The sequence below is a fragment of the Cavia porcellus genome, unplaced genomic scaffold (assembly GCF_034190915.1).
Source record: "Cavia porcellus strain 051 isolate PalLab524CR breed Dunkin Hartley unplaced genomic scaffold, mCavPor4.1 scaffold_8, whole genome shotgun sequence".
Lineage (NCBI taxonomy): Eukaryota > Metazoa > Chordata > Mammalia > Rodentia > Caviidae > Cavia > Cavia porcellus.
This window is the reverse complement of record NW_026947491.1, coordinates 93,599,191-93,625,150: the sequence shown is the minus strand read 5'-3', so window position 1 is coordinate 93,625,150 and position 25,960 is coordinate 93,599,191. Positions and strand designations below refer to the sequence as shown.

Below are 25,960 nucleotides of genomic sequence, written 5' to 3'. Positions count from 1 at the left end.
AAAATTCCGAGAGCAACCAGAGCTCCCATCTCCTCAGTGTCTGACGGCTGTCCCATGGTGGTCACTCTTCTGGACACCCAGGAGGTGGTCACTCTCTGCGGCAGAGTCAGGGCCTTTCCAGGTTGCCCAGCCCTGTCAGTGGTGCTGCTCCTTGTTCTGGGCAGCCCAGCACAGGCTGAGTGCGGGAAGTCCCCTTTGGAACTCAGCTCTCCCTCGTTCCCAGTCCTTCCGCCCCGTCCTGCTCTGTTCCTAGAGCACCGGTCCTCTGCCCGTCTCCACACTGCGCCACTGCACACCAGCAGCTCCGACAGGACTTGATTTTCTTCTGAGATGTCCCTCATCCCCAAGTACCCCTTCCACCTCTGGAAAAGCAGTGAATATCACCCCAAAGAAAACCAACAGCAGCCACTGGCACACACCACACAAGGCGTGGAGGCGGCGTGGTCTGGCTCCTGGGCCCCTGGGAGTGGCTCTCCCTGAATGCTAGTCACCTGGCACTTCATCCGGCTGCGTCACCATGCGCTGCAGGGCTGGGGCCTGTGGCTCTGCAGGGCTGGCTTCTGGAAAGCAGGCAGCAGGTGTCTGGATGGTGGGGGCAGAGCTGTCACTCAGGATGTTCTGTCTGTGAGGAAGATCACTGGCGGCCGGGCCGTTAGTGCTCACTACGAGTCACAGAATGGAGCATCATACAGCCACGAACATCTGAAGAGTGTTTATTGATACGGGAAAATGCTCACAATTGTTAAAGAGAGCAGGATACAAATCTGTAAACACAGCTTGATCCCAGTCTTGTAGTAAAATAAATTATATATATATGCATAGAAAAATACAAGGAAATACGCTAAAACGTTAACAGTGATTATCTCAGAGGTGGGATTTGGGGCAAATTATTTTACTTTCTGCCTTCCCCAAACTTTCCACAGTGAGCAGTTTACTCCTATAAACAGAGGAGTGCTCAACATGGTGCCCCCAGTCTGGGGAGGCAGCAAGATCAACACAGTCTGGGCTTGAAGTCACCAGTGTGCCTCGAGTCTCCTCATTGTACAGGAGGGCGGGTCACGTCTCCCCGCACCTCGTGACTATTCTAGATCTCCTGCTGCCCCAAAGCCTTTGTCGGGACCTGTTCTTCCAGCCTTCACTTCCGAGGTCAGGAGGACCGTGGCAGACAGGCCTGCCAAGGGCGCTGGCCAAGGAACACTGCCTGCCCCTCTGTGGAGAGGGCGCCTGCCAGGCCTGACCTCCCCAAAGGGCTCAGGTCCTCACCTGAAGCCCAGCGTGCGCGGTCCTCACTTGCACCCACACTCTGGGTGCCTCCTTGCTCAGGGCTCTCAGCCTTGTTCAGCTGACCTGATTACTGCAGGACAGGGCCCGTGGATGACTGCTCGCCCCGGCCACTCTGTGCCCTGCAATACAAGGCCTGGGGAACCGAGCATGGTCCAGCTGTGGGACGGTGGGGAGAGGAATCAGGCCAACAGAGAGGTTTCTTGCCTCGGGACATGTGAGGGGTGCGGACAGGACATGAAGGGGCCCACACGACTCCCCCATGCAACTGTCTTTCCCTGAGCTAAGGAGGCCACTCCCACATTCTCCCCTTGCCAAATTTTCCCCTCTAAAAAGGCAAATGAAACAGAGCTCAACACACCTGGCGCACAGGGTTGCTCAGACAGTCAGGATGGACTTTTGTGAGACGCATTTTCTTTACGTAGGCTCACACACATATGAAAGTTAAGTGACTAGAAATTATAGCTACTTTAAAGGTGCATTTATCAAACATTTTAAAAATGCATTGTAGAACAAAATAAAAAGACCTTCATTCTTTTTCCTGAATTTGTTTCCACTTGTTTAGTGATTAACTGCCACGTCCCATTTGCCTTTGGCTGAAACATGGGTCACACACAAGCTCTCCAACTATTCTGCACGAACATCCCCAAATGTGTTTCTCTTTCCCAGTCTTTTACAAAGCACATTTATTGTTTGAAGGGTCTCATTCATTCCTTTAGATAAGAAACTCAGGGTCATCACAGTGAGACAGTGTATGGCCAGGTAAACATGGGCTTCCCAACCCTCCAGGTACCTTACCTGTGCTTACAAAGACTCTCTCAGGGGACAAGTGAGCCAATGGGGGACAAAAGACCCCGAAAAGCACACCCTGCTAACCAGTTACCCTCGGCTCTATAAAGAATCACACAGATGTCTAAATTGAATCAACCCCGATGTTTTATTTAATTTAAAGTTTTAAAAGGCAGTGGTTAAGCACATCATCTATGTGTGTGTGTGTGTGTGTGTGTATGAAGCATGTGTCCCCCGACACACACACACACACACACACACACACACACACGTATAAAAGGAAACCAGCCCTCAGCCTACTGTCTGCTCACTCATAGGACCAGTTCTAACAGTAAAAATAAACAGCCTTAATCAGTTTGATAGTAACTATCTGTGTTTCTTTTTTAAATAAATAAAGTTACCATTAAACTGATTACATGTGGTAGAAAGGCAGCGCGTGGGCGTGCGCGTGCACGCACACGCACACACGCGCACACACACACACACACACGCTGACGCCAGCTGAAAACACGTGGGGATGAATGACCTTTATGTACAGATGGTGCTGCCGACCCGCCTCCGCAGCCCACGGGGTCCCCACTCCCTCTGCGGGACGCTCTGCTCAGGACGCACACTCCCCACGCCAGGTGCAGATGGTGGTCCACTCCGTGGTCCTGTCTTCAGGTAGGTCAGGGAAGAAGGGGGCTTAGGCTGCCTGGGAAGGAAACCGTCGCCGGATAGCAGGGACTCGCAAACGTCTGGCCGGGCTCAGGCCCTTGGGTCTGGGGCTCTGTGCGCTTGTGTGTGGACTTCGGAAGGTAGAAAAGTGACACAGAGGACGGGGCTGGGTGTCCAGGGCTGCTGCTCGGCTTCCTCGCAGCCAGTCCCAGCCCCGCCGAGCCCTCTGCTCAGCGCTCACCGAGAGCTGGCCCTGTGCCGCCTCCCGCCTGGACAGGAGAGCGCCAGAGGGCGGCAAGGCCACGCGGGATGCTGGGAATTTCTGTGCGAGGGACCTGCAGGCTCGGCTTGACCAGGTGGCCGCGCAGTGAGGGCCTCCTGCTCCCCGACGGCAGACTCCGCTCTGCTCCAGCCCTGCCGCGTCCCCTGCAGCTCGGTACAAATGCTTCGAAGTCGCAAAAACACAGGATCACCTCTTAAATACGCTGGATTCTCAACGAGTAAACCAGTTAATGTGTTTCTAGCCAAAGCAAGGGCGTACATGTTTAGAGAAAAGATTCCCCTGGAGCTACAGAGGAAAGCTGCTGAGACAAGCGATCCGAGAGCCGGCCGCGCCGTCAGTCCGTGTCGGAGCTGGTCTCCTCGAGGACTGAGTACTGGCTGAGTGCTTCCTCCAAAGGCGTTATTGTCCCATCGGGCTTTAGGCCCATTGGCTTAAGCAACTCTTCTCTGGAGAAAGACAAGAGAGAGAGAAAACAGGTATTCACCAGCATCACAGGCACATCCCCCCCAGCTACAGCCTTTACAAGAAAAATCTTTAAACCAAAGTATTCCGCTCTCAAGCTCCATTTGTCACAGGAAAGATGGAAAGGGACCGGGAAGAGAAAAAGAGGAGATCAAGGCTTCACTCACACAGGCCAGACCCACAGCCAACCAAAGTAGCAGGTCAGGTCTGACTGGCTCAGGACAAGGGGCGGGCTCCTGTTTTGAGTGACTAATGGTTTTGCCTTCTGGGGACTCATTTTGTTCTAGTGAAGCGGAGGCTGCCACGGTGTCACCTGCCTAGGCCCGCAGCGTGGTGCAGGGGCCGCCGCTCTCCGGGAGATCCAAGTGTCTGTCAACGCCTGTCCCCAAGTGGGCCTTCCTGGACTCTTCCCCACCCCTCTCCTTCCTCCTGCCCTGTATAAAACACTACTGCTTTTGTGGGTAGCAGCCTCATTATGGGAATGACACTGTCATCTCCTCACGGCTCCCCAGCTGCCTCTCTGCCACTAACCCAATTATAGCTACTCTGCAAGTTTCGACCCATTTAAGATGACTAATAGGTCAATCACAAAGCATTAGGAAAGCCTGCGGGCTCTTATTTATTGCATGGATATGACTGTCAGTGTACCTGTGGAGGTGCTAACTTGCGTCCTCCTCCCACCATGCAAAGGTCATGTAAGCAAGAGGCACCTGGAACAGAACAGGCCCAGGAGTTCTCCTGGAAAGGGCCCTGCCCTTCGAAGACAGGATGGCAGCAGCTGTGATGCCAAGGGGTGTGAAGTCAAGGGCGACAGGACACCTTCCTCGGCCCCTGCTTCCCTGCCGTCATCTCTTAGGCCAGCACAAACAGGGGCAGCCCACAGCTGGCTGTCAGTGTGCCGGGCACAGTGATGTCCAGGAAGGGTGAGGACAGCTCAGCAATCACGGGTGGCACCAACAGAGCCTGCTCGACAGGCAGCTCTGGTGAACCCGGAAGAGTGCTGCCCAGAACTGGGACAGTCTGCTTGGAAAGCCACTTGGCAGCCGGTGACACCGAAGCTCCCAGTGTCAGCTCTGGACCCACGGGAAGGGCCAGAATCGTGGCCCCTGCAGCCAGAAGGGGCCTCAGGGACCATGTAGTCCAACCCCTTTTGAACACAGAAGACTGAGTGACTAACCCAGGCCACTTCTCCAAGGCACACACTACCCCTGAACGCTCCCCCACCTGCGCTGCTCACCCGTCTAAGGCCTGTGCAGTCAGTGCCTGCCAGGGACCATGTCAGGCGGGGACTGACGAGGGGCAACAGCAGGCACGGCTGCTGCCCTGGAGGAGGGGAGCATGGGGAGAGCATCACGAGGAAAATGCAGAAAGAACTTTCAACACAGAACTGTGGCGGCTCCCATGACAAAGCAATAACCCAGCTGCTAGGGGAGGACAGGTGGCGGTGGCTGTCCCGGGACTGCATGGACCACCGTCCTGTGTGGGGCTGCAGATCTCTGGGGCAGTGACAGTCATCTCTTTCACCTCTGTGCTCTCCTTAAGGCGAAAAGTGCCAGTGGCCGGGGCGGGGACAGGTTCAGTGCAGGAATGGCAGGAGGGCCATTTAGGGTCTTACATGTCACAGGGAAGACCTTAGGTTTTCTCCTGTAAAGAGTGGCCGATCATTTGTGTCTGCTGGCTGGAGTGGGCAGACACACTGGAACAGGCGACAGAGATCAGTCATTAAGAGGCCACCATCACACCATGTAGGAGGAGGTAGGGGCTGGACTATGCCGAGTGTCAGAGAAGAGGTAGATCTGACTGCCCACCAGAGGGGAAAGGGTGGAGGCACTAGGTCCTAGTGTCCCGAGGCTCCAGCTCAAGTGGAGTCAGAACCAGAGGCAGAGCAGACTGGGCAAGGAAAGGCTGAGATCTCACAGGACCTGAAGTGCCTGAGGTGCCTGTGTAAAGAAGGCCTCAGCAGTTACAAACAAGGTGTTTTCACTAAAGCTCATCTCGGTGACTGACACACAGCACAGAGCTGTGGTTTACACATTACCTAACTAACCGTGGGAAGGACTCTGTGATCCTGGATACACTGTGCTAGTCCCGATGCAGAGGAGCAATCTGCTGGGAATGAAAGGCGGAGGGAGGACAAAGTCCAAAGCCCTGGAAGGCCCAGAGGACTTCGGGCAGGGGGCAGGGAGAGGCAGCCTCAGCGCTGGCGGATGACAAGGAAAGCGGTGACTGGCTGGGTGGACACACCGTCACGCTGGCCGCACAGTGCCACCCTTTGGTAGCAGGATGCTGCTGGGGCTGGCTTCCAACTTGGGTAAGTGTCCTGTACCGGCCCATCTGAACCCAGGAGTATTCCCATATCACGTCTATCAGCTGTATCCCCACTCCCAAATCTAACTTATGAAGGAGATCATTAAGACTGTTACATAGTGCCAGGGCCAAACTGTGAGGGTTCTTTCACAGAATAATGGCCCGTGTTATTTTAATTCTCACTTTGAATGCTAACACTCAAGCATTTATGTTTTTTGTTGTGGTACTGGGGATCAAACTAACGACCTCACACTTGCCAGGCAGGTGCTTGTGCCGCTGAGCTAAGTCCCCGGCCCCCAGGCAGTTATGTTTTGGGCTTTGATATCACCCCTCCATTAAAATGGAAAGTCCTCAGAGGACATGAATTCCTTCCTTCCCTCCACGCTGGGCACGCTGGTGTCTGCAGGAGTGGCGGCAGTGACAACTGGCCACAGTCACGCACTCGTGCAAAGGGACCAAGGCAGCGGTGTGACATGGAGGAGAGAGCACCGAGACGGAGGCTGGCCGTGTCTGGAGGTCTGACCCCACTCGCCAGCACGTGTCCTGGGCAAGTCCCCAGCCGTGAGCGGGGTCCTGACAGTGCTAGCGCCACCTGCTTTCCAGTGGGGTGGAAGTGACCATGTGACGAATGGAGGAACAGTGGTGGTGGCAACGCCAGCAGCAACTGTGCAGATCAGAGTTCCGGGAGCTGGGAGGCTGAAGCCTCGTGGTGACTGTGGGGCGTGGAGAGCACACACGGCTTCTGCAGGCAGGCAGACCTGGCTCGAACTCTGCGTCTGCGAGACCCCGGACTCCCTTGCCGTTGACTTCTGTGTCTGCACCCCACACTTACTGGGCCGCCCTGGCGACAACGGCCACTGCACACAGCACGTGCGGTGCCACAGCTGGGATGCAGCTGGCACCCACCAGTGGTGCTCCTGTTCCTAGGTGCCCCTGAGGGGTTTCCAGGGCTTGCCAGGAGTAAGCAGGGGCAGGGGAGCATATGCAGAGGCAAATAACAGACACGGTCCCTGCCAGGAAGCTTTCTGTCAGTTCAGAGGATAAAACACACACACATTAACAGTACTGAAAGCAGCACAGCACAGCAGACCAACAGGCGTGAGGAGAGTAACAGGCAAAGACCCCTCAGCTCCCAGCTTCTCCACCCTTCTGCCCCGGCAACCTTTAGAGGAGAGCTCACGTCCTGGCTGCGAGCAGGACAGGACATTTACAGTTATGTGTCTTTTTCCATGGACCCCTGGCTTATTTTTCGTATCACCACGCCAATCTTTTCTCTCTCCTAAATCTTCCTCTGTCTCCTAAAACTAGCAGCCCGTAAATACCAAAAATGTGAGCTCTGATCTAGAGACTCACTCCTGAAAGGCCTGGTGAGTGACCGTGACACCAGACTGCTTCGTTTATGGTCTCGATCAGCAAGATGTGGACAGAGAACGGGAAGCTATAATGCGCACCATGACAATGTTCCTTCACCAGTCACGTGGGCTGTGCACACATTCGAGGGACACAGGAGGAGACAGGGACACTGACCACAGGCTCCTTGCAGGCGGTGGACTTGAGCCAGACTGGAATGGCAGGATGGACATGGATTTATGGGAATAAAGCATCCCAGAAGCGGAAGAATTAGTCAAACAGAGGCACAGAAGCAAAAGTTAGTTGTGTGCAGGACTGGCAAGCAGGCTGGCTTGGCTGAGGAAAAGGAAAAGGCAAGCTCCAAAGAGATGTGGGGTACAAGGGGGCCTGAGTGGAGACCTGCATCTCGGGCTCACGAGTCTGAATGGGAGTAGGAAGGGATTTTGTCTTCTATTCCAAGACCCTTCTCCACACACTACAGACTGTATTACAAATAACTTGCTGCAAAGTGGGAAAGCTCTGAAATGACCTGATTCGAGGTACTGGAAAGAAGGCCGCCCGCACTGCCCTGTTCTACCCTTGCGTGCCCAGCACAGGGCCCTGCAGAGAGCAGAGCCCAGGGAGGTGGCTGCTGCCCTGCTCGCTGCACTCCGTCTCCTCCTGCGTCCTCACTGCCAGGGGAGGCCCAGACTGCACCACGAGGGAGATGAGAGCTAAGGCTCGGTTCACTGGCAAGCCTCCCGGAGCGCAGCGCGGGAGCGGGTGGCTGGGCGCTGCAGGAAGCACCGCTAACACTTTCTGGCGACTCTGAGCACCCTGAGGGCAGAGTCCGTACCCATCTGGCCGTCACCTGCCGAATCTAGGGGAGGAGCAGCACCCGGGCTGCTCAGTGAACGCTTCCTGGAAGAACATGGTGCACGGGTCATGGGCAATAATGGAGATTTCCCAGTGTTCTGTTTTCACTGGAATTGGCACAGGAGCCCAAGGAATCACACAGAGAAATTCTGGCAGCCCGGCAGAAATAATGCCCCTTCTGACTGTGCAACCGGGCTCTCCCAGCCACCCACTGGTACAGAAATGGCTTCAGGTGTGTGGACATCAGAAGTTGGAGCTAGTTCTAGTCTCCGATATTCTGCTGGCCTGCTATGTGTCCTTGGGCAAGTCGCTGGCCTCTCTGGGCTCGAGTCTCCCAACCTCCAAAATGAAGGGCTGCACAAGATGATCTCTACTATTCTGTACTAGTCTCAAGAGACTAAGTCTAAGATTACCAGATAATTTTGATCTATGCATCAAGCTGGTAGGTTTTTAAGACATTCAAACTCATTATTCTGAGATTGTGTTTTTAATCCAAATTTTCTAACCATAGGAGTCAATCACATCCCTCGTACTGTCACTGACATACATACACCAAGACCACAACCCTCGCTACAATCTGCCGGCAGGTGAGTAAAACACTGCACAAGTAACTCAGAGCAAAGCAAGTGTTACGCACAAGGATCCAGATTCGGTCACAGCCCCAGAAAGCAGACCGTGCTGTGAAGAGTTATCGCTAGCCCTACACTGATGAAGCTTCTGTGTAAAAAGGATGGCTAGGTGTCAGATATACATGTATATATATATATATATATATATATATATATATATATATATCTCCACGGTAAAATGGAGTTACTGTATATTGAAATGTGCATCAGGGTTAAGATATTCACACAGCAACAGCTCCTTCATACTTACCTTCGAGGCCACACACAGGCCTTAACATAGGCTAAGACTGCCCTTGTTAGCATCACAAATGACAGTGATGTCTACTGGATAAAGAGCCCATGCTACGCACTGTATCATGGCGGGCTTCTCATCTGATCAGGCATCTGGCCAGGGAAGAGATAAGCCTCCAAGAATGTTCAACTGGAACGAAACATCATTTGGAAATTTGATCTTACTAAGTGATAAGGAACCATAATATAAGGGCTTGGCCAGGCAAGAGGACACAGGTAAAGAACGTCCAAGGAAGGAAACCCTTTTTTGCCCCAGCCAAAATTTTGGGACTGCTAAAGGACTTCTTAAAGATCTAGGGGTGGAAAAATATAGGAGTTATACATGTTGAAAATTTTTCGGTCTGTTTTTCCCCTAGATATGTTGTACCATTCTCCTGAGCCACCATTTTCCTGAGTAGAGTACCGGGATGCCTCAGAGCTTAGAGAAGGTCCCGCTTTCTAGGGCTTCTGCTCCTTTGTGACTCTCCCCAGCAGCGGCAGTGCGGGACTGGGCTCAGATTCTAGCACAGCCAATTGCACATGACAGGACGGGCCGTATGTGGTTGTACAGAAACACCTTACTTGACCTGGAAGCAAGAGAATACTCTTGCCCACAGCACACGTTTTTGTGCAAGACAAACAAAGCATTCATTTCAAGTGTACTTGTTGAAAAGCAGGACATAATTAAGCAGTTGGTAAAAGGCATCCTTGTTTCCCACTTGCAGATCTCCCCCGAGTCCCTTCGAATTTACCTATACGAGTTTCAGCTTCCCGCTTGCCACTTAGCTTGATAACGACTCAAAAATCATTCCCTTGTTTTCAAGGGCTCTTCTTTCTTGTCTGCTCTGTGTACTACAGGGCAGTATTGACACATGGAATTAATGACAGGGTCTGTAATGAAACAACAGTCATGCAAACACCAGTCTGCTCTTTTGATAAAACAGCATGTTAGAGACCTATTCACCTCCCTCTAATTGAGTACTGCATAATAGTTCTGATCCTTTTATGTAACATATTTTGTTCTATGATTAGAAAAGAAGAAAAGGGGGAACCTATGAGGCACTGCTTCCTTCAGTGTCCCCTGATTAAGTCTCTGTCTTTAATCAAAGGGCTGCCACTTAGGCAGTTCTGTTACACACTTGTTTTGTTAACTTCGGCACAATGTCTAACAAAACCCAAGACAGGATAATTGTGCACCATTTCTTTGGCACAGGGATTCCTGGTTTTAATGTAAGGTTGGCTTGGAAAAAACGACTGACATTTTAAATAAGCCATTTCATATTTAATTCCTTTTCATGTTTGAAAGATGGGATGAGAAGTAAGTCTATAAATAATGCATTTTAATTAACATAGAGCTTTTCCGGAAGTGCCTGCCACAATGGCGCCTTCGACAGCCCTGAGAAGGCAGCTGCACAGCCTCGGCTGTAAGCCCAAGTCTGGCCGCAACGCTGGGACGGCCCGCATCCACGGAAGATCAACGGGCCTGTCAGCAATGCGGGCAGGGATGCGTACAGACGGCTGAGCCCTCTTTCCTCTCAGAAACTCCGCGTTCTCTGGGCTGGGCCGTGCCGCTGGGTGCTGTGATAGCACCTCGGGCTCTTCACCTCTCAGAGCGTCCTTTCCAAGCGCTTCCTAGCTTGGCTGGTTACCTTGGCCTTCTACTAAGCTACCAGCTCCCTGCAAGGAGGTACAGTGGCCCTCCCACAGTGAACCCGGGTCTTACGGTGCAGGCACTCAGAGGTGATTACGAGAGCCTTCCCTCAGCGTTTGCCATCACGCTGAGAATTAGGTCAAGTTTGGGAAGTAAAATATGCTGCGTGAAAATACCATTTTCAAGTCAACCGGATACGGTGGAGCACCATTCCACTCTGTGAAGTCAATGGGATTGTCTAAAAAGTTCACAGAGAAGCCTTTTCAAGTTAGGTTTTATTCGTGTAATGACACGTGTAATACAATTTGTTGACACCAATTTCATTCTCTTCTTAAAATTTGTTGACACCAATTTCATTCTCTTCTTAAAATACTTAAAAACCTGTTTTAACACCAACTCACAGAGATTTTACTAATTTTCCTCATACAGTATTTTCTTTTTTGTACCTGGAATTGAACTCAGGACCTTGTGCTTGCAGATAGGCACGTGTGCCTCTCGGCCGCATCTTCAGCCCGGCAATGGGGTTTTAAGTAAGTTACTCAGCACCTGATCTGCTATCCCGGGAGAGCTCAGCTGTGGAGTGGAAGAGCAGGAGGCATGTGCACACGTCCCTCTACCCTGTTTTCCTCTGAGGTTAGTATGCACGTTGTTGGTTTTTGTGCTTTGTATTTATATAAAACTTAGAAATCTTATTTAAGGATAGTCAGAACTTTCTGAGAGTTCTTGGTAATTTTCAAAATGACACGGCGTCTGCAGCAAATCCTGAGCACTGAGCCCTGCTGTGCCGCCTCTGTCCTGAGCTTGGATCGGTCACTCCGGCTTTGGAGCATTTACTGCTCAGCCGAACACCGCCTGTCCTCTTTAATTCACAGGGCTATTTTAAAGCACAATGGGAATGTTCAGTTTTTAAAATTATTGCTCTCATTTCTGTTAGATCACATGCCATCCTCTAAAAATGTGCTACTCATGTCAATAAATAGCATGATTAATAAAACATAGAAAAAGAGAAAAGGCACAATGCTGGAAATTCAATCTTGTCTTTAGGTGATGGTGTTTTTATTTCTTGGCAATTTACTTATAAATTTTTTTTATCCTGTTGTGTGAATTAGCAAAGTAAATATTAGTAAGAGGCCAGCATGCCAACGAATTCTGCTGAATGCAGCAGCGGAAACCGCAGTGCTTAGGTGACCCCACTTAGGGACCGTGGAGGTTAGGGGTGGAGAGGGTCAGTGCGGCTCTTGGCGCAGCCAGTGCTTCTGCCGAAGGCTCTGAAGAGCCATCCCACTACGGTCCTGAGGGCGGTGGCTGTCCACAGGGAGGCAAAGGGAGCACCTCCTCCTGGTTGGCTGCCCGGCCCCTGGACACCTAACCATATCCAGTATCAAGCTTCTCTTGCTGGTCCTTCTCTGCTCCTCTAAGGCTGTAAATTACCCGGTCCCAAGTCCCCTAACTGAATTTCCAAGCAACCTTACAGTGCATTTTTAATAATGGAGAGGAGAGCTGTCCAATGACAACAGAATCCAAGCCACAATGGAAGCCCATATATGCAATGTTCTAATAGCTGTACAGAAAAAACCAGGTCAATTTAATAGCATACTTTATGTCATCCAGAATATAATAAATATTATAGTTTCAACATGTAATCTATATTAAACAAGTAGTGAGGTATTTTACATCCCCTCTTTGGTAGTAAGTCTTTGAAGCCTGGTATTTTACATTTACAGGGGATCCAATTTGAACTAAACATACTTTCAGTGCTCAAAAGTCAAATATGGCCAGAGGTTATCATTCTGGATTTTCTGGTAAAACAATTAAGATCTTCATACTTTCGTGCCTATAATAGATCTTCTAATGCTTTAAGCACTGGGCCACGTTTCTAAAATGTACTTGCCAGGAGCTTCCTTGACTAACTTATCACAAAGGAAGATCAACACAGTTATTGATACTTTTATAAGAAAAGTAAAATTACTTATTTATAAGCAAAATGTTACTGTTCAGTCATAAGTCACTCTCAGCCTTAGTTAAAAATAATCTTGGCGTTAAAGGGAACTGTTCTTATGTCTGGTACTTCCATTTATGAAGGAAGCCATGTCTCAAATACTAAGGCGGGCAAAAAATTACAGTAAAGAAGAAATCAAATAGAAAAGGAAGAAATGACAGAACAATTATTATTTATACACCTATAAATTTCCACACGGCACCTTGTTCCACAGTTAGGAGTAAGCGATTCTGGCTCTGATTAGGAGCCTGTGGGGACCGGGACCCTCCCTCGGGCTGCACAGGCGGCACCCAGGCAGCGCCCGCTCCGCTCCGCTGGGCTCCGGGAGGCCCATTCTGGATGCAGGCCGTGTGCTGTCTGAGGCAGCCCGGCAGCATCAGGCCGCTGGACTTGCTGAAGCCCACACAGTCCCCCTGCTGATCTTGCTCAAGTCAGACAATGAGACGGAGAGACAGAAAAACTTTACCCTTCTCCATCTGCGCTCTCCCACTGTAAACATCAAATGAAGCTTTCTGTAAACTTAGACCTTACACCTTAATGCTTACATCTTCAATACTGTGTGTGTCACTCTACAGTAAGAAAATCAGGCACCCAGTCACTCAGTCATGTCCCTGCAAGTCTTCGGGAATTTCTTTTCAGTCTTGGATTTTACAAAATCTGGCCCAGCAATGGAACTCACAAAGAATATTTATTTAGTGCCAGGATTGGATCACAGCGTCGTGCATGTGCTAGCACAGAGCCACATTCCAGAGCACACTCTAATTGTGAGCCATGTCGGCTATTTTATAGAGCAAAAAACTGTCTCGGGCTCAGCTGCTTTCACTACTTCTCATCCTAACTGGGGGCCACAGGTTACAGGCCCTCCAGAGGCTCCTCATGAGAGGAGCCCCGAGTCAGTCAGTCACTCTGCAGGTGCACTGTCGTCCCCGTGTGCGGGTGTAGAACGCCCGGCACAAATGAAGCACGATGCTAAGGAGTCAGGTCCCACAGGGTTCTGGGTGCTCGGTCGGTTGGTGTGCAGGAAGACATCGGCACCCGAGCAGCGCCTTTCCACCGTGTGTGCAGTTAGCGGGAAGTGGGGGCGAAAGGGGCAAGTGGCTTTCAGGGTCACAGTGGGGCCTGTATTTCCGGCAGTGAGCAGTGCACCTACGATCTACACCAAGCTCAGTAACAGTACTTGGCATAACCAACCTTAGTCATCACTTTGGTAAGTGCTTTGGCACGGGCCACTGTTGCTAACCACCATCCTGGTGCGGGTCCTTCACATCTGCTCTCCTATGGATGGAAAAAAGGAAGTGTCTAGTGTCCGTGCAAGGCCACGCCACCTCCAACCCTGTCCTCTATGCACAAAACCTCTCAACTCAGGTGCAGAGGAGAACGATGATTTCACTTCCGAGGAAGGAAGGAAGTTCATCAGACAAAGCTATGGTGCATTCTCCGCACAGTAAAGCCTGCTGAATGCAGAATCCCGGAGAATGGAGGGAACTAACCCACAGGACAGCGCGGAGAGGGTGATCAGGAAGAGCTCTGGCAGACACTCACGGTTAGGTAGCAGACAGACACAGTGACACGGGACAGAGCAGAGATCTGAGTTCTGGAAAATGAAGTTCCTAAACTCACTTCATTTTGAAGCTAGAGAATGTACATGAAGATGTCTTGTAAACTGTCAGAAGGGAATGGATTGCCATCAGTCACTAGTTTAGAAAAGCTCTGGGCAGTTCTTTGGTTCTGCTTCCCTTAATGGTGAGTTAATCGGAGCCCCCTGGAGAAAGATGCAGTATGTGAGTGCCGGAGGCTGGTCTTACTAGCCAGGTTAACCCTCCCTCCGGCTGCAGCAAGTGGCCGCTCTTCCCTCCCCGCCAGGACTTCTGGAGCTGCAACAGAGGGCACACCTGCTACCGCCTGCCCGGGATCCCTTCCTGAATCACCCGCACGGAATGAGCTGCTCCTTTTCCTGGGTGCGCACAGCCCACTGCAGACCTCGTTTTGCCATGTTTCCTTCTGTGCTGTGTCCAGAATAGACACCAGCTGCCTCCTGCACTGCAACGTGCCTCTAGCGAAGGCAGAGACTGTGACACTCGCCTCAGACCCTCCTCGGTGTCCTGACCTAGTGCTGAGTAGGGCAGCTGCTTAGTGCACGCCCCCAGAATTGTACTGAATTTGGTCTACTTGGGCTTTGTGGCATCTTTTCTCCATAACCTAGAGAAACACAAGTGAGGAGAGAGAAGAAACTTAAGACTAATGAGGAAGGAGTACAGCACAAACAAGACGCATAAAGAATGGCTTCATTCTTTGCATTCCTGATCTGGAATGCTCACCACTGATCTTCACACAGTTGGGCACTGAGTGTTATTAGAGAGAGCAAATGTTAGAAAGCACACAAAGGCAGACAATGTCAAAACCCACCACACATCATGCGAAGTCTATGTGGTTTAGGATTACCCTCAGGCCACCTGGCTTCAACTTTAACAGCAAATTTGGCACCATCAAAGCTAACACAAGATATATTTACCCTGCTTTATTCATGCAAAAATGAGAATCGCCTTCCTGCTGGGCTCAGCAGCTGCTGGTGTCCTAGGCAAATGTGTACCTTCTCCCAGGCACAGTTTAAATGAGGTGGCAGCTGTGTATTTGCTCACTGGTGCTTCTAAAATATGTGGATCCTCCTGAGATTAAAAAGGGAAGGAACTAGCCCCTTGTTTCTCAGGGCCTGACAGGCATGCCTCACACTGCAGTGGTACCTGGTGGCACCCGTCAGGAAGCCAGGTACCCAGCATAGCCTCAGGCACTCCTTTTTGCCACCTTCCACTATCCTAACTCGGAGTTTTTCCTTTCAGAGTAGATGGGGCAGCTGCACAGAATCAGCACTAACCTTTGAAAGTGCAGAACATGAAACATACACCTTAGCTGTCTTCCCCCCCAACTCCTGAGCTCATCCTGCCAACACTCGCCCACTCACCCCCGCCAAGGGCTCGGTGGGGCTCGTCCTAACTCAGCTGTGTAGGCACGACAGACTCTTCCAGAAGGAACCAAGCACATGGCTGTCTTCAGTTTCGCAAACCCTCTGTCTCTCTGGGGACTGCACTTGGGGCCTCGCACATGCGAGGCACACACTCCCACACTGAGCTACGCCCCAGGCTAGCCCGCCTTCTTTTCGTCAACTTGTTAGTCTCTTGCGGGTTACCTTGTCAGTATCTTCCCGACTCTTCATTCCTTCAGGGAAAGAACATGTCAATTATGCCCAAAGGTGTGAAACAGGCGGAAAAGTGTTCTCAAGACCTTAAGGACAGTTAGCTATACCCTCTAACTCCAGGAAAGGATGAAGAGTTCAGATGGCTAGCGGTGGTCCCTGAATTCTGGTTGTGCTTTGTGATAATGAAGTGCCTACTTCTAAACATCTCTTCGCACGTCAACAACGTCCTACGAAAAAGCCCTGCCCGCAGAGCGGTATGTTCAAACGCCCGTGTCACCAGCCTCCTGCTCCCGCCTGCCTCTCCGCTAGGCTGCCCGCTGTGCCGTCCCGAACCGTTTCTCCTCACAGCTTCCTTCCCAAGGCGGGCTTCCTGGCTCCCCTGCCCAGCCCCTCTTCTCTCAGCTGAGGCCTGGCCGGCACACAGGCACAGTGGGGAAGCGGATGACCAGCGCTCACCCAAGTCGGCTCCCAGGAGACAGAGACTCAGTGTGTGACCCGAAAACAGAGCCCTGCAGCCGAGGGTGAAAGGGATCCTTCCTACTAACCCTCAAGGCAGCCAGCTGATGATTAGTACATATCTGTTTAATCATTTTCAAAACGAGTTATTTCTGGACAGAGAGGTGTGAAACGGGAGGGGAAGGGCAGGCTGTTTCCAGAACCCCTAATTAATACACTTCTTCCTTTCATAAATCCTTCGAGCTATTGTTTTCTACTTTCTCCTGTTCGGTGCATGACATTTTAGAATTTCTGGTTTCAGCAGCAACCCAAAAAAGCAGAATTGCGAACTTGCACATCAAAAATGAAAAGAAAAAGAAAAAGCGCGTCATGATTTGGAACAATAACCAAAACAGACTGAAACAAAATACAAGCAGCAGCGAAGTTCCGAGCCTCACTCACAGAGTCCTTTTGAAGACAGGGAGGTTAGTTGGTTAAGTATTAATAATGATCCGGCAGTTACTGTCTCAGCTCTAGTGCTTGAGCATTTACGAATGCACAGGCACACGCAGGAAGCCGTGGTAGCCAAGAGGGTCTGCACTGCGGCTGCCGGGGCCACCTGTGCCATCGCATGGATGCCAGAGTCGCTGTTCTAGGTAACTCTCAGTCAGAGAGACAAAGAAATAGAACACTTTAGAAACCAAGCAAAAGTGGACAGGAATACAATACCTGGAAAGTTTATCAAGCATGTTGACAAGTTTCATGGCTTCATATTCTTTTTGTTCTTCTGTCATTTCATCTATAGGGTTTGGCATTGGTTCCTCTAAATGACCAGTGATAAGATTAATGCTACAAAAAGAAGAAAAAGTTATGCTGTACGTTTTAAAATTATGCTCTTTCTATACTTTTCTGGTCCAAGTTTTAAGTTATAATAAGAAAGAGTCTAATAGCCAAAAATGGCAGTGATTTCAACAGAAACTCTACGGTATGAACTGCTGTTGGAATTTTTAAAAAATTGACTTTCACTAATTTGCTTTGGGAAATGGGCGATAGTAACTGTTTTAAAAAAAACTAAAATTGACTTGTCAACTTTTTTTAAAAGGCATGATGGTTTTTGAAAAATGTAAAATCTGATTGGTGCCATTGGATAAATACCCTCAGATGCACAGTTCATGCACTGATTAGAGGGGACAGATGACTTCAGAAGAGGTGAAATGAAAAAACCCATTTTGTGATGCAGCATAAAACAAACATGTCAAAAAAAAAAAAACCCCAGGAAACCGATGACAGGGAAGCTGCAATCTGGAAATGAAAGCGAGCCGACTTGCAATCTCGGGGAATTAGTCCATTAGTGAGACCACAGAGCAATGAGTGTTCAAGTAACGAGGGGCACAGCAGAAGAGCAATCTAGGGAGGTCTGCTCTGACTAGTGGAAGAGGAGAAGTCCAGCCCACCGACAGACAAGTGCACCATCCCGGCGTTCTAGAAATAGGGTTAATGCAACGTTCACAATTAATTCCTTTCATAAACTTTGTATGAAGTTCTCATACCAAACAAATTATTTTCTTCAATAAAAGTCGTACTTTTTCCTCCCCTGAGGAGGGGAAATAAAAAAGCAGTAATAACTCTTTCAATGGCTGCTAAATGTTTGGAATTTAAAACATTTTTCTGTAGACATAAATGAGGTTATAGTATCTTGCACTGGCCAAGTATAGACATTTTTCAAGGATCAAATTAAGTATCTCTGCAAATAGCAAACAGACAAGTTGTTTGGTAAGGTTTAGAAACACACCTGCTTTCAAAGGCCAGGGCATTGGGAGGATGATCAGAGAGGTGGAGGTGGCACAGAGCGCTGGGCACCAGGGTGAACTGGACACCAGTGCCAGTCTAGAAAGCACCATAGGCTGCTGCAGAGACCCATGTGACCAACAAGGTCAGCAGGGCAGTGTGCGACCCCCGCTGGGGTGAGGCACTTTCTTTCTTGCAAGATCACAGGGTAACTGTTATTACTGTTAGATTTTTTTCCTCCCCTTGCATTCCTCAGAAGCTACAGAACACACAGATATCCGGGAAAAGCTCAGTCCTTACTATCTTTGAAAACCATGTTTAAAAGCTGTGTTGCCCTAATATTGGGCCAATAGCCAGAACTACAGTCAACATGCTTCTTCCCTTTAGAAACAGTGCATGAAACGGACAAAAGCAGAATTGCTCAGGCAAAAGGGAGGGCAGCCGAGGGGAGCGGCCCTGGAACCGCTCTGTTTCTCCACTTGCCTGCGTCCTCCGAAGGAACTCTGAGCAAGTCCAGGCCACCCTAGAACCCCTGATTCTTAGCCCTGGCTGTACATTAGGGTCATCGGGGGAAAAAGAACACATATGCTTTTTTTTTGAGACAAGGTCTCACTATGTAGTTGAAACAGGCCTTGAATTCTGTACAGAGCTCAGGCTAGTCTCCAACTTGTGGCCGTCCTCCTGCCTCAGCCTCACTACTGCTGGGACTATAGGCATTTGCCACCACACGTGGCTTCACTAGGAAACTAAACATTCAGCCTCCCTTTCGAAAAACTAAACCTGTGTGTAATTAAAGTTTTCCAGGCGGTGAAGTTAAGAATCACTGGGGTGGGGTGTTTGCCTCAGTGCGACACTGTCTCTCTTCCTTCTCAGGTGCTCTTAGGAGAGAAAAAGCCCTCTAGTAAGAGGCCATTCACTAAAATGCTCACAGGATCATCCTCGTTCCCAACAGTCAAGAACAAAGAGGACCCCAAAGGCTTCTGAGAGCTCCAGAGGTGCACCCAGATGCCACACTGGAAATGCAGGGCTACCACCATTTGCTCCGCACATGACAGGACAAGTTTTCACTGGCTCCCTCTCGGTACCTGCTAGGTTAGAAAAATGACTGGTCTTGGAACAGGTAAAGGTATTTATGTCAGATCCGAATCACTTCCTGAGCAGACAACAGAAAACAGGCTTTTGAAGAAAGCATCTTCAAAGGGGAGGTAGGCAAAGCAGATCTATTAACTCTACAGATCAAGCTTCTCTTCCACCTGAGAGAATGCATCTCTCAAGCTCAAAGCAGGTGAGACTGGAAAAGATCAGAGTTGCAGGCTGCTTCAGAAGAATAATCGGGGCTGGGGATTTAGCTCAGTGGCATAAGCACCTGCCTTGCAGGCAGGCAGTCGTGAGTTCGATCCCCAGTACCGATAAAAATGAAAAAGACAAAAAAAAAAAAAAAAAAAAAACCAGAAGAATAATCAGTGTAAGTCACTCAGCGTGTAGGAAAAACTGTCAGGAGGCCTCGCTGGAAGCCTGTGGTGGTGTGGCCAGCGCAGCACACAGCGTTGGATGGGAACTTCTGGACTAGGGAATGCTGACTCTCTCCTTGGTGTCTTGTGAGTCTGATGGAGATGACACCCATTTGCGTAAGCTGACCTTAGGGCTCCTAACTGCTAAAATGACACGACTTGCTCTGAAATTAACTGCAAAGGTAACAGAAGCCGGTGCTCTCTGGGCTTCACAGCAGCCACCTGAAATTCATTCTCACAGTGTAAGAACACATTCTTCACTCACAGAGCGAAACACTCCAACCTTTTAAAGTGGTCCCAAGTATCCAGGTTTCACTTTTTCCCCTTTAAAAGAACATTCCCCACTAGCCCTTGAGACACAAGTCCAGGCACTGAATTGTGCACTCTCTCATGGAAAACCTGCCACCGCTGGGGTGCAAAGCAGGCAGACCCTGTCTCTCGGCTCCTGCTTTAAAGTCAGAGTCCAAAGCAGTGTTCCTACCAGAAGAGGAAGAGAAAACAGAAGTCACGTGACAGCAACGATGCCAGGTTTCACGAGATAATCATTTTTGGCTGAGGAACTACCTGGCACCTTTATAAACTCATTCAATATAGTCTGAGACTTGACTTCGCAGGTTTCAAGATCTCCACACTGTGAAACCCTGGGGTTACTTTTTATTTTGTTCCAAGACAAGCCCCTGAGTGGACCTTGTCACTGGGTGGTGATTTGCTCTTCCACCTCGTCTCTCTGCTCCCTTCCCTCCTCTTACCAGCACTCCAATGCTTATTACTACCTCTTCCCATCGGTAACAAGGAGTGTCTAAGCGCCTCCATCTGTGGGCACCTGAATATGATTATTAAAAAATTATATAAAGGCCATTATGCTAACAGACAGCAGTTGAATCCTAATTTTCTTAAATTCCATTTCCTGGCTACTTCTCAACTAGATAAGAAACCTTATGAAAGCAGGAAATTCAATCATCCTGGTATCCTAGAATGTGGGACAGAAGGATTAAGACACTGACAAGGGCTAAGCAAATGAGCACCTGTCAAAGCTGAAATCTACCTCACGTCTTTTACTCTTTCTTCTAACTGGTCGGCACCACCAGTACTAGGTCATTTAACAGAAAAGAGTCATTAAAAATCCCTTCAGTTCTATAAAAATGATCTTCAGTATCTGAAAAGCGTAACTTGAGAGTTAAAGCACTCCGGTAAACTCTTGCAGGGCTGGACAGGTAAGGAGGGTAGAGAGGACACGCTGCCCCTGGCATGAGAGGACCATGGTTCTTTAGTCCTATGAGCTGGCAGCATGTGACAGTGGACCTAGCAGAACCTCTTACTTTTCCAAAGCAAGAAATTCTTTCTTCTGAAATAATTGATATTGGTAAGTGACTAAATTCTTTTTTTTTTTTTTTTTTTTTTGTGACTAAATTCTTTTAAGAAGCACTGCAGAGGGGCCAGGGATTCGGCTCAGTGGCATAAGCACTTGCCTGGCAATCATGAGGTCTTAAGTTCAATTCCAGGCACAACAAAAAAAGAAGAAGCACTGCAGAAAAATTAACACCCTCACGCTGGCTAAGACATGGCACACCAGAGAGCAATCTCTAGAAAGGTGATCATGGGCCAGGGATATAGCTCAGCGGCAAGTGCAAGGTCAGTTTGATTCCCAGTACCAAAAAAACAACAAAAAGTAACTGTTTTAGAAAAATCATTTTGTAAGCCCAGATCGGAAAGACAGGAGCACGCAGGGTGCTACCCAGGGTCCCTTCCAGAGCATTGGCTCTGCCACCTCCAAACAGAAGAAGTAATCAACCATGTCCCGATTTCCTTAAACTCCATTCCCTGGAGATCCCTGATCTCAACTAGATCAGGAATTCAGTCATCCTAATAGTGAGCAGCTCACTGATTTAAAAAAATTAACTTATTTGACAATTTAAAAAATCAATTCAACAAAAATTGGCTGAGTGCTCACTGTGTGCTAGGCACTAGGCTGAGATTTCAAGAAAAAAAAAGTTTCAAAATGCAACCAACAACCCCCTCTGCCCTCACGGAGTTTGTCTGGTGGCGGAGAAAGCAGGAAGCTTCATGGATGAGAAGGCTTACGTGTGGGGCTGGTGACCCGTGCTGGAGAGGAAAGCACGGAAGGAACGTGGGGTGGGGTCAGAAGGGGAGGGAACGGCCTGGGGAGGGCAGGGGACCTCCGCACAGTGGGACACAGCCCTGGCGCAGGGGAGGGAGGGAGACACTGGAGGACTGAGCAGCCACTGAGTGACAAGCAGCAAGAGCCCACGCGGGACGCACAGCCAGAAGAGTAGCAGGTGCACCACTGCGAGGACTTCTGTCTTCAGCCACTGGAGAGCTCTGAGAGCCTGACACGGGCCGGGCTGCGCTACACTCCCTAAGGACCACAGTGACTGCTGGTCTGTGCTGAGAACAGAACCTAGGAGCCCGAGAAGTCATGCCTAGCCGGCCAGGGAGGCAGCTCAGTGGTAGAGCCCAGCACAGGTAAAGCGGGTCTGGCCCCAGCACTGCAGACACAAAAGCAAAACGAGTAACTCCGAAGGCCGCTGCAGAATGGTGGTGCTTTCCCGGAGGCTGAGCAGGAGGACTGCAGGTCCAAGCGCAGCCTGGGAGTCAGTGAGACTTTACCAAACCAAGGAATAAGAAACAGAAGAGGGCCAGGCATATAGGACAGTGCAAAGGTGTAGAGTCAATTCCCAGAACCTGCCCCCAAAAAGAAAAAGAAAAGCAAGAAAGATCCCAGAGAGATACAGTTTGGGTTGGTGGCAATAATGACTGCAAATCCCGAATGTGACTAAATCCCGAATGTGTTTGGATTTTAGAGCCAGAGCTGTCTGACAGGGAATATTTACTAAGCGAGGATTCCTCAAGCGGAACTTCCGTGTTTCTACACTATCAGGGAACACAAACAGACGTTTCCATCCACTTAGTTTCTGTTCTGGTTGTTTAAAAACACAGGCTCTAAGGCCAGGGCAGCTGCATGGAAGCCCCGATGCGGCTGTCCTTGTTGGCTTTGAAGCAGAATAAAGTATGGTAGGCCCATCCTGAGTCCACATTCGCTGAGATGGGTCTCATAACTGAAAACACACGTACCGCTCTCCGGAAAACACGTCCTCACAGGACGCAGACAAGGGGAACGCCCGCGTGCCTGGAGGGTGCAACACGGCACAGCCACTGTGCACACTGGTACACACGAAGGCAGCTCCTCAGAGAGTGAACGTGCAGCCCACATCCGGGTACAGGCCCAAGAGTGGAGGGAGCGAGGGCTTTCAGAGACACCAGTGCAGCCCACGGGCGGCAGCACGCGTCACAGCAGCCGGCGTGGAAGCAGCCCCGTGTGCCTTGTGGGAGAACGGATAAACACAATGTGTGCAGACACACGGTGCGGTATTTAAAAGGCAGGGAAACCCTAAGACACGCTACACTACAGATCCACCTGACAGTATTCTCGTGAAACAGCCAAACACGCATCTGGTCCCATGTGCGCAAGGTTTCTAGTTCCCTAGGGACAAAGAGAATGAAGGCTACCAGAGGACAGACAGAGAGATGTCGGGCAGAGACCTTCACTGGGGAGGATGAGGGAGTTCTGCAGGCACAGCGTTGACAGCTGTGTAATAGTACAATGTGCTCAAGGCCAAAGACCTGTACGCTTGAAACTGGTTTCAAATAGAAAACTTCATGATGCGCGCTGCACTCCTAAAATAAAAGGGCAGAATGAAGAGCACAACACACTGTGATTGTCCTCCCTCAGGAGCTAACAAACTCCCCGAACACTGCAAGGTAGAGTCGGCTCCCCGACTCTGACACTTAGGAACCATTCGCCCTGGACAAGTACTCAACTTCCCTGAGCCTTAAATTCCATGCCTGTAAAGCAGGAAGCAATCCCCCGTCACAGAGCTACTACTCACAGAATTCTCAGGACTGTGTCGGTGCATATTTAGCACTGAATAATTACCAGAAATCAGCACAGCTGGGGCGCTTGCTGAGCGGATCCCTCGTAACCCAGGAAGTACATTTCCCCATTCACTAAGCAGATGGCGCTGTACACAGACTCTTCACTACCTAAAGATATCACACAAGAGTGAGGAGTTTTGTGCAGTCTGGTATGGTTAAATTCAGATAGAAGATACTGTGAAGAGATGCTAATTCCTAAAAGTGTCCCAAGTAATTTAAGAATTCCAATATAAACATGACACTGATTCTATTTGAAAGAAGCAGGGTAAATTACGAAACCACATCCTAGTTCAAATCCTTGCATTATATTGCCAATGGAAAGAACTAATGTGGTATCACTTGTTTTTATTTTTGGGTACTGGAATCAAACTCAGGACTATATGCTTGCCAGGCAGATGCTGTGCCAATGAGTTCAATCCCCAGCCCTGTGGTATCATTCTTACACTTATTTATCAGATACTTACTAAGTATCTGTTCTACATCAGCCACAAACACATACATGTTGAATGTATAAACACATATGAATATCAAGATGCAACTAGGCAATAAAAAAAGTTCCAAAATGTCTTTTTCAGTTATCAAACTTTTTTTTTTGTCTTTTTCATTTTTATTGGTACCGGGGATCGAACTCATGACTGCCTGCTTGCAAGGCAGGCACTTATGCCGCTGAGCTAAATCCCCAGCCCCAGTTATCAAACTTTTAAAATATTTCCTCCTATGCTACATATGAAAAGTGGTATCACTGACATAAAGGGTACAGAAAGCTGATGGCTGTGAACACACAGAAAATGAAAGCTGGAGTGAAAGCTGGCCTTGTGCTCAGCTCACAGCTGCGTGGGACTCGGTGTCAACCCAAACTAACTGGAAAGAAAAATGAGAGCACTGACTTTGGAAGGTGTGAAGCCAGACTGCAGGGCTCACAGAGCTGCTAAACTCTTAGAACTGTGTGCATGGCCAGAGTGGTCTTTCCAAGCTGGTCTTTGGCAATCTGTGTTTCATGAATGCTCACAGTAATGAATTCCAGTTCTTAGAAATACTAGCTCAATTCTGTCACACATAAATACACTGTCACTGCCCAAATAGGACAAAAAAAATTCAATCCTGGTTTCTGGTGCATATTTCAAGCAATATTAGAAATGAAGACATTACTTACACAGTCCCAATATAATAAGAAAACCTTAATGGAACTGAACTTAAGTAGCATAACAAAATCTTGACAAATAAAGGGGAAAATACCCTGCCTTGTGCTAAAGAAACTATCCAGTTGCTGCCATAGATACAAGCTGCTAAACACAGTCAAGAAGGAGATACCCAAGTTTGCTTAGAACATGCTTTAAGGTTTTAGAAGTAATTATGAATGGTATGGAGCATCCTAGGGTCCCACCCACTTCCGGCTACCCCCACCCTCCCTCCATAAGGCAGCCCTTTACAACACTTTCTTTGCAGCCCTAGACACCTGTGCACCCAGCCAGAAAGCTTGCATCAAATGTCATAAACACACATTTTCCATCAGATCCCCAGAATGATGTACCAATAACACCAGTCATTTATATCAGTTCAACCATGCAGGGACCTCATGCTCAGAGGCGTAACAGAAAAAACTGTACAAGTTAGAACTTAGATACTTGGTTTCCCTTGAGTTTCCCAGACTTCATCTGAAAACTTAACAAACCTGGCTAGACATATACCCAAAAGCTGTGTGGCAGGTGACTTGATTCTATGAATGTATTTTGTCTAAATGTGCTATTTGCAGAAAGCCATTTCCAGTCCATTATATACATTTATTGTGACACACAATGGATTCCTGTGATATTAACTGTCTCCCATAGGCTGAAATTAAGCTCCATACAATTCTTAGTTTTAGACTCCAATAAAAGATTACAGGTCCCTTAGGGCATTAGTTAGAATCCACTTACATTTTTTGACAGTGCAACTTGGGCCAAACAGACGCAGGTGATTTCCCTGCTTCTGCCAATACCGGCAACTGGGCTGTGAACTGAGGCACCCTGAGCAGAGCAGACTGGGACTGCGGGATGCGGCTGGGGAAGGGCCGGCAGCGGGCAGGGGCAGAAGGGCCGCTTTCACACACCGACTTCACCGTCACGACTGATCAGTAAGGGTTTCCGCCCGTTCCATGTGCCGTGGCTCACGGCAGCGCACTGTGCTCCACCACTGCCACGGGCCACTCCCAGTCCTAGTTTAAAGGACCGCATTAAAGACCCCCACGAGGAAGACATGAGTCTCTGAAGAGGGGGGGTGTGACACTACTAGAAAAAGACGTATTTATATTCACACTGAGCAACATTTAAGAGACACAAGATTATACAATGGTGACTATTAAATACTAACATGGTTTCTGACTTAAACAGTAAATGTTGCCCCTGAACCTAACATTATTTTTTTTTAAAAATTTTTAAAGAGAAAATAAAGTAAAACAAAATTTCAAAATATGAGAGTAACAATGGCTGATACATTGCCTCTTGTTATCTTTAAATTAGTTACTCAGAGTACAAAATACAGGACTTTAATTGTCCAAACAATCTCAG

General features: G+C 49.0%; 1 protein-coding gene across 12 annotated transcripts in view; it reads right to left on the bottom strand.

The window, feature by feature from the left end:
* Positions 1-2,199: 2,199 nt before the first annotated feature.
* The window catches only part of Ric8b (RIC8 guanine nucleotide exchange factor B), a 110,494-nt gene continuing 86,733 nt past the window's right edge, over positions 2,200-25,960 (bottom strand). For 6 of the 12 annotated variants that reach the window (XM_063255512.1, XM_003461739.5, XM_013155958.3 and 3 more), the window contains 2 exons: positions 16,891-17,010; positions 2,200-3,456 (listed from right to left, as the gene is read on the bottom strand). In XM_063255512.1, the coding sequence (XP_063111582.1) occupies positions 3,345-3,456; positions 16,891-17,010 (232 nt within the window). In that variant the 3' untranslated portion in view covers positions 2,200-3,344. Of the gene's footprint in view, positions 3,457-8,863; positions 9,035-9,635; positions 9,775-13,724; positions 13,809-16,890; positions 17,011-25,960 lie in introns of all 12 variants that reach the window. The other 6 variants (XR_001201954.3, XR_002791992.2, XM_063255513.1 and 3 more) reach the window with 4 other exon arrangements.